At 27.7% G+C, this 15,787-nt stretch overlaps 2 protein-coding genes across 2 annotated transcripts; both read left to right on the top strand.

Annotated features, from left to right (window-relative positions):
• The first annotated feature begins 7,517 nt into the window (after window positions 1-7,517).
• LOC101490848 (uncharacterized) lies at window positions 7,518-8,513 on the top strand. The gene has a single exon (XM_004507602.4). It carries the CDS (start codon window positions 7,828-7,830, stop codon window positions 8,410-8,412), a length of 585 nt encoding a protein of 194 aa, XP_004507659.1. The 5' UTR covers window positions 7,518-7,827; the 3' UTR covers window positions 8,413-8,513.
• A 2,553-nt stretch (window positions 8,514-11,066) lies between these two features.
• LOC101490526 (1-aminocyclopropane-1-carboxylate oxidase-like) lies at window positions 11,067-12,978 on the top strand. The gene is made up of 4 exons (XM_004507601.4): window positions 11,067-11,235; window positions 11,539-11,765; window positions 11,922-12,255; window positions 12,419-12,978. The coding sequence occupies exons 1-4, from the start codon at window positions 11,092-11,094 to the stop codon at window positions 12,698-12,700; spliced, it is 987 nt and encodes a 328-aa protein (XP_004507658.2). The 5' UTR covers window positions 11,067-11,091; the 3' UTR covers window positions 12,701-12,978.
• Window positions 12,979-15,787: the final 2,809 nt, after the last annotated feature.

Below are 15,787 nucleotides of genomic sequence, written 5' to 3'. Positions count from 1 at the left end.
TGTGTTTTATAATATATAATAGAAAGACATATATATATATATATATATATATATATATATATATATATATATTAGAAATACTATTGTTAAATAAATTATTAAAATTTGTTTATATTTTATTCTTAAAAAATAGAAATATAAATTACTTTTTTATATTTCATTTTAGGATGGAGTAATCGACTAATGCCACCTCCTATACACATGTTAACAAGAGTGAACTTTAGAAAAAGAGGTACATTTCCTTGTGAGAAGGGATTTTGATCTTTTATTTATAATAGATATGTTCTAAAAAAGTTTAGTCGTTTGCTAAATGGTTTAAAATAAAATGTCTCAATAATATGGAAAACTACTTTGATCAGTTTCCAAACAAAAAACTTTATTAAATATTTTTAAAATGAAAAATTACTTTTTTATGGTTGTAATTAAGTACTAGTAATAAATAACTTTTGTTTGATATTAAAATTTTAAAAGATGAGTTATTATTTTATGTAGACTTAAAAATGCTTTTTTTTTTCTCTAAATTGTTTTTTATTTAAGTTTAGCTTTTTGGTACATTTAAGTTTATTTTTACTAAATTTGTTTTGTAAGTTTGATTTACTTATTTTAGGTTTTTTCAAAATTAATCACACTTATTAAATACGTTAATATATCATGAATACTTATACATATAATAATAAACCACTGGAATATAGGTAAACATTTAAAAGACCATATAATTTTCATAAAAAGTAGCATATTTTTTTACACTTGTCATAATTTTTACAAGAAAAAAGGTATAGTACTCTTTGTACTCTGATTTTGCGAATTCAAACGGTGATTAAGCTTAATTGGAAGGTTGAGTTTGTTCATACAAAGCTGGAAAAGAATTGTGTTGTCTGGCTCTAACTTTCAGTCTCGTTCTTATATCCTTCGACACTTTTAGCATGGATCAACCTGTTTCAGGTGTGTGGTTCATTTACTCTAAGATTGCTTTGGATATCATTTTCCCGTTTAGTTACTTGTTTTTTTATTTATGGAAATATCTATGTATATAATTCATACAATTGTAAGTCATTGGATTTGAATCCAAACATGACATCTATGTTGATAATATAGACATTTGTCACTAAGACTTACTACTATTTAAATTTCTATTTTAAAAAAGTCTTTTATCTTGCTTATCTGATTTCTAATTTTTCACCAAAAACAACTGTTCTTTATATCACAATAATTTTCCACCAAAAATGTTAAATTAATATTAGGCTGCAAAAGTAGTGGCACAACAATCTTGATCGTTTAATATGTCATATTGGATTATACTACTTAAAATGTAAATAAAAAAGTGACTGAAAAAGTGGAAGTATTAATTTTTAATCAGAATAATCAACTATTAATTTTATTTATATTTTATTTTGGAAAGAGTTCAATTTTTTAATCAATCAACTATTAATTTTATTTATATTTTATTTATATTTTATTTCAATTTTTTTAATTAACCATAATTATCTAACTAATCGATGTCATAACAAATTATAATTGAATATTATATAGTTATTTGAAGTCGCAACGAATTATAATTAAATTTTTTACTATCAATGGATTATCTTTATTCTCTTAATATTAATAATATTAAGGGGTTGTTCGTTGTCCACGCATCCTATATTCCGAACAATAATTTTTTTTCTCGTCTGAAAATATATTTTTGGATACATATGTGAATTTTAAAAAACTTGTGTGAAAAAGAAGCTTATTTGTCTCAACTCCTACATAGTTTGGGGTCAACAAGATAAAAGTGTCCCATCCTTTTTTGGGTAGAGAGCCAAACAGGGTGTCAGTGGGGCAGGGCCTTCAAAGTTCACTTAAATTTTTAAAGATGAGCATAATATTTTACATCTTTTCGAGTTTTGTTGGTTTGACAAAATTAATTCAAATTTTGCATATTCATTGTATATTTAAAAATTACATTTTCTTTGGTACCTTCTAAATAAGTTTGTTTGAAATTTTCATATTTTCTGAAAATGAAAATATAAATGATTATTTACTTCAAAGTTTTTTATCTCTTTAATAAGAAGTAAATTTTAAAAAATTAAATTAAATAAATGTGTTGACAAATTAAATTGGCATATATTATTATATAGAAAAAGCAAAAATATTAACAGGACAACCTATTGTATTATCGCCCGACTTTAGCTTTTGCTTTATCTCTTTACTTTTCTTTAGTGTGAGTTAGTAAAAATCATTATAGCTACATGTGCTTCAAGGAAATGCATAAACAACTTGATTGTTAAACATGCTATTTTACCTTAATGATGCATAGAAACGAGGATCGTGTTTCTCTCAAATTAGCTAAGTAATCGATGATAATCCACATGCTAATCACCCACTTACATCCTTTTGCTTTCTCTACCAATTTTGCTGCCTTGTACTATGTACCATACAAAGAAGAATCTCTTAAAGAGATTCTTAGTTAGCTGTGTGTATCTTTTGCTTGATTTTCGACATAATTAGACTTAACAACCACTACAACTGACATACACACAAAAGCAATTCATTCAATTGAAATTTCTTTTTCTTTTCATTAATCATGCAACTACAACTTCAATTAACAAGAAATGAGACGAAAACAAATGCTTGAAAGTATAACTTATTTGGATAAGACAGAGATTAGACATTTTTAGCTAAAGTAATTATTTTTTTTAATATAATCTTTGTAAAATGACCATTAACACATCTTGATTAAGAGTGATTTCTTCCTTCCTCAATTTAAAAAAAATGCTTTTATAATTAATATTTTAAACTCAAAGAAAATTAGTGTACTAAAGCTCCACAACTAGCTCTTTCTTAGAGAGGCTTCATGACCCCTCTCTTTTTCCATACTTATTGATAAGATTTCAAAACTTGGGCCACCTAATGCTATCCTAAAAGGGTTAAGGTCATGATATGGCTAGTTAAACATAATGATTTATTTTCCTAATTAACTATTGATATACATGTCCCCAATCTACACTTCAAGCTACCACCTAATTTAGTTTTGAATGTTCCAAGTTAATTAAACATAATGATTAAATGCACTTATGTGTCCCACTTGTCAATTGTGCATAAGTGATTCTTTTTGCACAAAATTTCCCTTCAAAGCTTTGTCATTGTGTCCTACAATGAAAGCTTCAAAGCAACATAGAGGATACAAGGCCTTGTGTTGTAGTAATAGATTTAGTATTTCTTCTTCGGAGGAAGCAGAGAGTTCTTCTGCCTCTAGTAGGTTCCATTCTGTTTCAACACTAGCACATGCCATGGTACAAGAGAAACTTGACCAAATGATAAGAGAAAAAGTTGAAGCTAGACATGTAGATAGAAAAAGGGAGAAGAGAAGGGAAGAAACTAAGTTTGTTGTAATGTTGGCAATGGAAAAGTGTTCTTATGATCCTAGAGAGGATTTTATGGAGTCCATGACAGAGATGATAACTGTGAATCGTCTTCAAGATGCGAAAGATCTTCGTAGTTTATTGAACTATTATATTTCAATGAATTCAGAAGAATATCATAGTCTTATACTTGACGTATTTCACGAGGTTTGTAGTTATTTGTTTTTAACATGTAAATGTCAATGGTAACAAATGCGAAATTGCCAACTATTTCATGCACAAAAAGCACAAGTATTTGTTTGGCTTTACTCCTAGATGTCTTTTTTTTTTGTTTTTTGAATTTGGTCTGGTTGGGTTTTTAAATGTTTATTAACGTGCCATGGAGCTTGACATCAAATTGATGCATGGCTATAAAGTGACATATTTTTGGAACACCATATTCTTCAACAGCTAGGTATTTTTAAACTATGAATGAATAATCTCAACCTTTTTTTTGGGACCAAATCTCAATTTTTTATTTTTTTATAATAAATTTAATTAAAAAAACATAATTTTAGAATATTTTTAGCAGATTTTCGTATTTCCTTTTTCTAAAAGCTCTCCTGTGGTTTGACCTTTCTTCTTTTAATATTTTTTTTTATATTCATGTATTGTTTAATTTATTTTGGCTCTTTCCAAAGAAAATTGTGAAGTTCGGCCACTTCTTATACAATGAGGATAAACTCCATTTATCATAAATCGTTAGTATTTTGAACTTTGTCTTTGTTTTACATAAAAATTATAAATGTTTTTGTCAAGTTAGTGTTTTAGGCCTCAAATTTTTTTTGAGTGAAAAAGAAAATTCAATTTAGTTATAAATATATAATATAAATCATATTAATGTAGATGTTCACACAGTTAAATTGATCGTAATAATGCTTCATATCTAGAGCTGTTAAAAAAAATCCCATTTTCTAGACTTTTTTAATTTTTTTTTTAAACTCCTAATATTAGGTCTCCTATCAAAATTATTTTTTTAAAATATCAGTCCATTATATCATGGGGCTTAAGAGAGGGGCTTATAGACCCCCAATATTTTGAAATTTTTATTGAAAAATTTTTGAAATTTATTTTTTTTCGAAAAAATCTCGAAAAGATAAATAAATAAAATTCTCAAAAAATTGTGAGAAAAATAAATAAAAAATTCTTGAAAAAAAATCAATTTTTTTTCTCGAATAAAAAAAATCGATTTTTTTCTTGAATCAAAAGAATTTCGAAAAGAAATTATAAATAATTTTTTATCAAAAAAAAGTTGAAATCTTTTTATAGGTAAAAAAATCGAAAAAAATTATTTCTCGAAAAAATTTGTCAATTTTTTTTTTAACCTATAGGTCCACTAAGCCCACAAAATTTTAGGAGACCTTTTTTTTTGGGGGCTTTTTAAATTATAAAAATTTTTGACCCCTCCAACATGTAGGTTGAGACCAATAATTAGAGGGCTTGTCAAATTGACAACTCTACTCATATCTATTTTGATCAAGGTTTAAATTTGAATGCAACAAATAACTTTTTAAAAAGTTTGTGTTATTTTTAAAAATTTAAAAGACTTCACTTTAATATTTGCTCTAAAACTCTTAAAATGTTAGTTTGACACTGTATTTTATTAGAGGGTTTTAGTTTTTTTGGGGGATTTAACATCTTTTCTTTTAAAAAAATAAATAAAATAGTGCAACTAATTGATAAAGACGTGCGAGGGGTTTCGGTTTAAACAAAATTAAGTTTACGGCAAATTAAAAAAATCTCTCTTCCAAATAGAAAAAAAAAATACTCAACCAAATGCTGTGTTGTATTGCCGACGGTTGGACGATGAATATTAAATAAATAAAGAGCCTCAATTATTTTCCTCTTGAACCAATTTTTGATTATGGCAGTCCAATGATTGCTTTTAGATTAGTATTTACGTATTATTTTTTTATGAACTATGGATTGGATATACTTATGTACACTGTACATTAGGTGTCGAGAAGAACGAATTTGTAGGAGTAACGGATATTCGTTAATTTGGAATTAAGACAGTCACGCCAGTTATGTAATCTATGGATATAAACTATTAGAACTGTTGGACTATTACGGTTTATTTAAAGCCTATTTGCAATTATCCACATGTTTTTGTATAGAACGAGCTAAATTAAGGTTCTCCATGCACTAACATTTTCGGAAAAATAAGTTTCGCCAAAATATGATGCGATTGTCATTCACAATATGAATATTAGGCAAATTATAAGTGAATTCATATTTAAAAATGACTTCAAATTTTAATAATTTTTCTTTTGCGATCGAGAGAGTTGTCTAATTCGAAGAGTTGTTTAATTAATATCAATTCAATAATCATTTATGTGACCATTCTCTCGTAACAACACAAAGTTAATGAAGTCAGAGGTTTTGTTTAATTCATACACAAATTGAATTTCAAGTTGGTCGATTATTGGTATTCATGGTTTATTAAAATATCATATAGAATTAATTAATTAATTAGATGGGAAATACACGTAAGCAATTTGGTCAATTCTAGGCGTGGGCTCAAATGGTCATTGGCTTTTTGACTTCTTCGCCGAGGCCGGCGGCCAGCAAAAAGATTTGAACAAACAACAATTATGGGAACCACTTCAAAAATAAAATACAACTTCATTATTTTTTTCATAATTATTGCAAAAACTTACGAGTTCACGGGACTAACGTACCCACACACAAAAAACATGAGTGAAAAAATAATTAATGAAAGGGGACTCGAGAGCAAAATAATATGGTCAATAGTGGGAATGGATCCCTCGTGTTTTTCAACATAAGTGAGTAATAAATTGATATTCTTTATTCAATTAATATTTTGAATGATAGAGAAAATGGTGTAAAAGTAAAATTAGAAAAATAAATTTTTTAAGATAAATACATTACTTTTTCTTGTTTTTTTCTTTTCAATTATCAATTTTTATGAACGTGAACGGGTTTGTGTAACCATGTATTTGATTTTGATCAAATCAACAATTTTGTCCATATTTTTAGAATTAAAATTTGTCGGCGCATACAAATCATCTAACTAAAATTAAATGGTTCAAATTTCAAATTCGAATTTTTGTTATTTTAAGTTTAAAATTTAAACTATTTAATCTAGATAAATTGATTCAGATGTGCATGATTGTACTATAGTTAATAATATATATAAATCGTCAAATTAATTATTGTTTTGGAGTAGGCTTCAACCCAAATCAACGGGACTAAAGCGCTAAATGAGCCTCAACCCATTGCCTCACAAATCAACTAACTTTTTAAAAATCTCACGCATCTACATCACAATCAATCACACCTCTATGATCGAATCCTTGTAGTTTGATCAACATCAAACAGGTTTTTTGTAATAAAAAAAAAGTCACATATTTCAAATATACGCTACACAACTTATTCTTACTTGAAAAATTATTAGTATATCGCACTTCCTACAGCTATTATTAATCTGAGCATCAAAATGATTGCAAGTACACTCCAAAGGGAATTGCTTCTTTGTACTTTGTCAATTCTAACTATTTTTTGGTCGTCGTTGAAGTACAAGGACTATATTTACTATCACTTTAGTGCATATATTTAACAATTTGTTATCAATAATTTTGATCCCTAAGTAAAAGGACGTTAATCAACAAATGTTTAAGATTGTTTAATGTGAGTTGTATTTGATTAGACATGACACCGATATGAGACATATTTTATCTCTCGTACGTCCACTCTTAACTATTTGAAGAAAACACATATTTAACGTCATTCTTCATTGAAGTTGATATTTAGATCTCCATCTTCGTATCTCATAGATGTCAGGATAGATCTCCATCTTCGTTGAATAATATCATAAATTAATAATTATTAGTTAATTAAAATAATATTACTCTTAATATACCTTTGAATTATGGAGAATTTCTACATTCGATAAAGTAAATTTTCTCATTAAAACTATAACCGAATGAATATCAAGGGATGGGAATTGTATTAGACAAAGTGAAAGCCATATTTTGAAAAGAAAGATATATAAAACAATGTATCTAATAAATATAGAGAAATACAAAGTGTACATGAAATTTGGTTGTTTGAATTATTGAAAAATAAAAAAGTCTTAAAAATAAATATAATCATTTGGCTTTGGAACCCGAAAGAGAAAATTTGTTTGTACACTAAGAAAGAGGGAGTGAGCTCAAATCCTGAATTCAATAAATAAATACTCCTTACTGTTTCCTTTCTCTCTCTCTCTCTCTTAAGTTTGAATGTATCCTTCGAATTTGTTTCAGTTGAGTTAAGATCAGTTTTATCTTTATCTTATCTTTCACACAGTTCCTTCCAATTCCACTCTTTTTCTTTCTTTGTACACTCACGCGTTCTTCTGTTTCCTCGCGCCCATGAGCTGTACTCTATTACTAACCACCTCAAGGGATCTCTCTTCACTCTGATCCGTTGCAACCGATTCGATATGAGTCAACTCGGTCTCATATTGCAAGAATCTCAAAGAGAAGCAAGAACCATTCTCGGTTTATTAACTCAACAAATGGACGCCGTTGACACACGCACAAGAAGGAGACGGACTCTCAAAGAACGCTTCAGATTCACCGGAATCGGATGCTGTGGAGCCACCTGGGTTTTCCGTCCCGTTCTCCGTCACGAACATCAACAACAAGAGGAAGCTACGGAGGAGCAACAACTACCGGTTCAAGATCCGGACCCGGTCGAACCAGAATGCGTAGGACCAGGTCCGTCTGGTTCCGGCATGAATCTTGCGGCGGCGTTGGCGGCGGAGCGTCAGATGAGAGGGCCGGAGGAGGGAGAGACGCCGTGGAGGGTTTCATTAATGAGACTGTTAGAGGAAACGGAAGTGGAAACGGCGGTTGAAGAGGGGAATGATTCGGTGTGCTGCGTGTGCATGGGAAGGAAGAAAGGTGCAGCGTTCATACCGTGTGGACACACTTTCTGTAGAGTTTGTTCGAGGGAAATGTGGCTGAATCGAGGGAGTTGTCCCCTTTGTAATCGCTCCGTTCTCGAGATTCTCGATATTTTCTGAATTCAAATTCATAACCCTCTTTCTCTTCTGTATTTTTTCCAATTAATCAAAAGATCGTGATATTTCATTTCACGTCTAATAATTTTAATTTCGTTTTCTTATATTTTGTCTTTATATCTTACTTTCAGTTATAGTAGTGGGGACCTAAACAAAGAGAGCAAGGAAAACCAAGTCATGTTATAAGCATCTTTTTATTTTTATTTCTTTTGAAACTGATGCAAATTTTAAGTTGAATTAAGTAACCATATACTAATCTTATTTTAAGAATTGAGTTGCAAATTTTTTCAAATATATGAGGCGTGGTTTCCTTTAATGAGTCATGGGAGAATTTTCAAACAAGTTGTGCACTCGTGTTCAAATTTATGAATAACTAACTGGAAACAAGTAAAGAGGAAAAGTAGTGCTACGTTGAAAATTCCATGATAGCCTCTCATCAATTCTTTTGAGATATGTTATAAAATATTCAAATTTTATTGTTTATAAATTTTATTTATATATTTTTAAATTTTTGTTATAGATTTATAAATATTTTCTTACAGGGTGTTATTACAAGGAGAGACATATTTCCTAAGTTTTTATAATCTCCGTTGAAGAGAATCTATAAAGAAATCTCAAGAATATGAAAAATATAATACATTAATGAAATAATGACAAATAGTCAACCGTGAAAGACATAATCATTACGACATAAACAAAATATAGAGTAATATAGACTAAATACGCCAAACAAACAAACATGAATAAATAAGTGGAAAAAATGTCCGTTTAAAAATTTGGGGTGTGTTTAATATAGATTTCTCAAAAAAATAGTCAAAAGGTGAAATATTAATATTTTTAGTAATAATTAAATTTTATAATAATAAAAATGAAAAACAAATATAATATTTTATTAAATTTTACTATAAGTAGCGATGTTCACCATTAGATCATAACCATATTACATATTTTGAAATAAAAAATAAATATTTAACCTCATTGCAAAAATGCAAATAATCAAGCAGATATGCACAATATTGATATATATTAATGAACAACAATAATTTGAAACATGATTGATTAGATAGATAGAAAAAAATGATGACAGATGCATGTGTGATTATTTAAAACTCAATATTTATTATATATATAAAAACATATATATACCTTTGAAGAAGAAATAATATCTATTAGTGCTATATTTTTTCCATTTTAAAGAACAACTTTTATGATTTTAGATCACAGTTTTCCATAACCAATGATTAATTAGTTTCCACATATGCAATGCTGAGAAAGCCATTGATGAAATAAGTAATTAATCAAAGTTGATTTGTTAATTTAAATCAATCGACTGCAACAAGAAGAAAAATTAAACAAATATCGCACAAATACGTGAAATCAAACAACGTCGATTTAAGAAAAAATTATAAAGAAAAAAAATACAAAATAAAAGTATGTGAAAACTACTTATTTAAATTAAAAGAGATAAAAAAAGAAACATATAAATGATTTTAAATAAAAAATAAATAAATAAAACTCAAAATCACTCATTTTGGTGAGTGAAAAGGAAGAAAATTTATAGAAAATTAGAGTTTTACTCTAAAAAATAAAATTACATATATGAAAAATATAAATTTTAAAACTATGGTATAATTACAAATTAAAGTATATGATTGAATATGACATAAAAAATTTATAATGTATATATTTATATATTACAAATTGTCATTGTTTTTAATACGAAGTGTTTGACGACATAAATTTAATAGACAAAGTTAAAATAAATTATAAAATAATTATTAGTGTAAACATTGATAATTAAATTTTAGCATTACCTATGTTTTTTATTTTTTATAAAATAATTATATAATTTTTGGTGTATATATATGCATGTAAGTTTGATTGTTATATAAAAAATTAAGGTACGGCGCATTAATTCAATATATAAAAAGATAATCAAACATAAAAATTAATTAAATTACTTTTAGAATGTTCAAATTCAAATAAATATTCAATATAATAATATCAATATTTGTCACTTAAAGATGCAATATTAAAATTTACTACCAAATTTAGTTTATCTCTTCTTCATTGTTTCAAATGGCAGTGTGGCACTACATATATATTTTGAGAGCATCCTAATTTATCATTAATTATTTCTAAGATACTTATCAATGATCCATTTCAAAAATCGTAGTAACTTTTTTGGCCTTATTACACCTACACCATGATCTGTAATTGATATCCACTAAAACTCAGGTTTTTTTCAAACTTAAATACTGTTACAACTTACAAGTTACTCCTTTTAATTATTTTTTACTAACTCAATGTATTTGATTTGTTAGATTTTCATGTCAATGTGGGAGCTAGATATCATGAAGAGCTCACGAGAACGCAACATCAGCGCAACTTTTTCAACTACATATTTTTTTTAAGTTTAATTTTTATATTTAGTCATAAGTTTTACGCCCTAAACAAATCACAATCAATTAAATATTTGATTTTAGAGGCAATAACGATGAAAGTCGAATATTTATTTTAATCTAACAATTATGATTGATTTATAATTTTTTTTATATTGCTCTGATTGAGAATTTAAATTCTAATTATTTTAATTGAATAACATATTTGTTTCCAAGACATTCTCCTTGAAGCCAAAAAGTTTTATATATTGCACCCAAACAACAGCATTCCTCACAACCTATGAAAGTGAGAGAGAAAAACAGAGGAGAAAGGAAGAAAATGGAGAAGTTTCCAGTAGTTGACATGGGGAAGCTTAACACTGAAGAAAAAACATCAACCATGGAGATGATAAAAGATGCTTGTGAAAATTGGAGTTTCTTTGAGGTACTCTATAAGGCTAAGCTGGCCACACATATATGCATACTTAGTACTATACCTCTCTTTTCATGTCCCCTTCCAAAACATTTAAAAGACTTTCCCTTGCATATATATATATATGTTACATTTTTTCCTTAACGTTTTGATGCTAATTTAGATGACCAGTAATTGTTTCACCAGGTTTGAACTCGATCACTCCTGGTTGATTCGATCTTTACTGAAACTCGTTGACTTATATACATGTTGTGTTTGAAAAGGCTTTGCTAATTTGTAACCTTTTGTGGATTTACCTGTTGTTGTTTGATGAAGTTGGTGAACCATGGAATATCCACAGAGTTGATGGATACAGTTGAGAGATTGACAAAAGAGAACTACAAACAGTGTATGGAGCAAAGGTTCAGAAAAATGGTAGCAAGCAAAGGTCTAGAGACTGCTCAGTATGAAATCAATTACTTGGATTGGGAAAGCACCTTCTTTTTGAGCCACCTTCCTCTCTCCAACATTTCAGAGATTCCTGATCTTCATCATGACTACAGGTTGACACTTCATATTAAAGACTTCGTCGTTACATTCAATTACTTAAATTTTTTAAAATCATAATCAGTGTCAATGTGTCAGCGTCGAGTGCAATATTTGTATTTGTGTCAAGACTTAAATCATGCACAACGTTTTTTTTGTGTTATGAATTTTAGGAAAGCAATGAAGGAATTTGCAGTGGAACTGGAGAAAGTGGCTGAGCTACTTCTTAACTTGCTGTGTGAGAATCTTGGGTTAGAGAAAGGGTATTTGAAGAAGGTGTTTTATGGATCCAAGGGACCAAATTTTGGAACAAAAGTTAGCAACTACCCTCCTTGTCCTAAGCCAGAGCTAATAAAAGGACTGAGAGCCCACACAGATGCTGGTGGTATCATTTTACTTTTCCAAGATGACAAGGTTGGTGGACTTCAGCTCCTTAAAGATGGACTTTGGATTGATGTCCCCCCAATGCGCCATTCCATTGTCATCAATCTTGGTGACCAACTTGAGGTATACTAATATATATACTAATATATATATATATGTAATTAATTACATTTGTTGTCCCTTTATGTGTGAAAACAATACAATTCATTAAAAAAATGGTAACTGATTTAGTGCATAATTAAATTTGTTCATTAATTAAACTGTTTGGTGTTTGTGATAAAAACAGGTAATTACGAATGGAAAATACAAGAGTGTGATGCATCGTGTAATTGCTCAAAGAGATGGTAACAGAATGTCCATAGCTTCATTTTACAATCCAGGCAATGATGCAATAATCTCTCCATCACCAGCCTTAGTGAAGGAATTAGATGAGACAAGCCAAGTGTACCCAAAATTTGTTTTTGATGATTACATGAAACTCTATGCTGGTCTCAAATTCCACGCCAAAGAGCCAAGATTTGAAGCTATGAAGGCCATGGAATCCAACATTCCCATAACAACTGTGTAATATGTCTGAGATGTGAACATTATTTAGTATTTACTAATAAATTTTGTTTGTTTTGATTAGGACGGATGCGCCAGTGTAGCATAAATCTATAATATGTCGTTTAAAAATAAAATATTAGCTCGATCTAATAGTTTTGTCTGTCATGGATAATTACAGGCACACTAGAATGATAAAAGTTGTATAAGAAATAAAGTTACCGTTGAAGTGGCCAAATCCTTTAGTGATAATTATTCATGTAATTTTTTAAGTTAATTTTAATAACATTTCAGTTTTTTTAATTTAGTTATTTGTTTAATTTTAAGTAAATAATTTAATCTTTTATGTTTTAAAATATTAACAATGTTATCATTTTTTTATTAAAATTTTCAAATAAAACTTATAAAATTAATTATCATTTTCAATATAATGCAAATTTTATCAAATTTATAACTCAAATTTTCAAATAAACTCATATTTTCATTTTTTTATATTTTTTGAATTTTTGTAATAAAATTAAATAAAATACCAAATCAAAAAATAATAAAAATAAAGAACTGAAATATTATCTAAAATTAAGTTAAGGGGCCGCATGAGTAATTGTGTATATCCTTTATAATTTCAAATTATGGCTGATCTATCCTAACGTATTTTGACAATAAATATTGAATCAATTAATAATATCACCAATTGAAAAAAAAAATCATACAAAATTAATTATATCAATTTAATATATATTTTTCTATTATAAAGTAAAAAATAAATAAAAATTTCATAATTTTATTGAAATATTATTATAGACTTTATAAATTATTATATTAAAATTTGTGTTAAGACTTCGTATACGTTAGACCGGCCCTAATTGTGAGATATATTTTTAATAGTAATATATTTTATAGAAAAACAGTTAAATAAAAATTATATTTGAATTCTAAGACATTTTAGAAAAACATAAATACAACATAATTAAATAAGTATATAATTGACCCAACTAATAGGCAAGTTGATCGTAAATATACATATAGTATAAATTCCCCCTCTTTACTTATTTTACTTTTATTTCACAACAATGGTATATTAATAATTCACAAATAAAGGAGTGTATAATAGTCCAACAATAGATTGCCGATGGCTTTCAAAAGAGGCCCAAACCATTTAAAATCTAAAGACTTTTACACAGTAACTTATTAATATATTAATATATAAAATTATATAAGTTTTTAGTCACTATAAAATTGTTAAATTTTATTTTTAATGTTTATAATTTTTTTTATATGTTTAAGTTCTACAAATATTATTGTTTTTAATTTTAATCGCTACATTAGAGACTAAAATTAAAAAATGTAATATTTGTAAGATTTAAAAAGTGCGAACTTTTTTTTATAAGGACTAAAGGTGAAATGCAACAATTTTGTAGAGATTAAAAATTTATTTAATCATAATATATATACTATAACAAATAAGTTATTTTTTTGTTTTAAATATTCTAGTAGCGAAGTTTACACACTAAATATAGAAAAATAAAGTATTACGATCCATACTTTAACATATCAAAATTCTCTCATAGTGTCAATGTATCATTCACCTCATAGTGGAGAGTGACTCGAAAGCTTTGATGGATATATAATTGGTATTAGATATCTGCAACATTGATTAGTCCATCTCCATTTTTGTTCGTTATTTTCGTTACCTTTTGAATCTTTAGTGGTATGTTCACATTAATCATATATAACAAAAGGATAACAAATATATTGATTGACTAATTTAAGCCTGACCCATAATTCTCTTAGACTAGTATTTTAAAGACCCCTCCTAACGACTTGCCTTTCTCAGTTTATCTAGTTTTTTTAGTTTCTTTTCCTTTTCTATAGACTTGGCCCTATTTTTGTAATAAAAAAAAAAAAGGAATTCTAAAACAAATACTTTAATGGATTCTTCATTGGTGGAATTTATCTTCACATTACTTATTTTTAGTGTAATTCATCCTTCTTTTATATTTATTTTTAAGAGTGTAAGAATTAAATCAATGATCTGATAAACTCGAAGATTTAATTCAAATTAATTAAATTGACTCGATTTTTTTGTTGTTGTCATATTTGAATCTAAACCAAACCAATTAAACTCGACTTCTACTAATTCATAAATCGATTTCATGATCTTCAAAACTAATCAATTAAAATTTAAATCAAACAATCATATTTTATATTATTTTCTTTATTATCATGTGGTATAACAATTATATTTTAGTTCTTATACATTATTTTTCTCATCCCCTCAAAATTTTCAATTGTATTAAACTAACGTCTATTTAAAAATAAATAAATAAATGCATTTAATATTTTGAAATAGTACTAATACTTAAAGACAAATTTTGTTATGAAGTGGAGCTTATATTTAGGAATATAGTAGTATATATGTATGTCAATAGGTATGTTGTCGATAGATAAAACATTAGTCAACTCAACATCTGTATTTTCTTCTTTGTCCATATCAAGTTCTTGTCTTGAAAATCCAAGTTCCCTTTTGTGGAACCGAAAGGTATCCAATTAAATAAAATAAGAAAAAACAGTGCACTTATGATAAGGCTGTGACATTGGATAATGGACAACAACCAAACCAGAATGTTGATAATATTAAAAATCCAAAGTTGGTTAGAAAGCATAATCGTTAGTTTTTAGAACAATGATGTTTGTTTAGTTGCATTTTTACAGTAGTTAAAATTAATTTTAGTCACCGGAGAACTAAAACGATAAGAGTTAGGAAAAAGTAGGTCATTTCAGTTAATGTGAGAACTAACAAGTTGCAGAGCAATTTCATCCGACTTGTGTTTAGTTGATTCCTCACTATCATGCACGTGATACTTAAATTGGAAACAAACCTATTAGGCATGGAAAACAAATTATCAAGTTTTTTAGTGTTTTTGGTGTAAGCACACTGATAAGTATCTAGTATATCATTGAACGTACAAGGAGAATTTTAAGACATTAAGAGAAAATTACTTCTTTTTCCCTTGCTTCTTTGTTCATATGGATCTAACTACTAATAGGAAAAAAGCGTACAGGTACATGTTTGTTTCCACTGTGATATAACTCTCACGGTGCGTTAATAGGA

This window comes from Cicer arietinum, chromosome 7 (genome assembly GCF_000331145.2).
Source record: "Cicer arietinum cultivar CDC Frontier isolate Library 1 chromosome 7, Cicar.CDCFrontier_v2.0, whole genome shotgun sequence".
Lineage (NCBI taxonomy): Eukaryota > Viridiplantae > Streptophyta > Magnoliopsida > Fabales > Fabaceae > Cicer > Cicer arietinum.
Note: the sequence above shows the minus strand (reverse complement) of the source record. Positions and strands in the feature narration are given on the sequence as shown.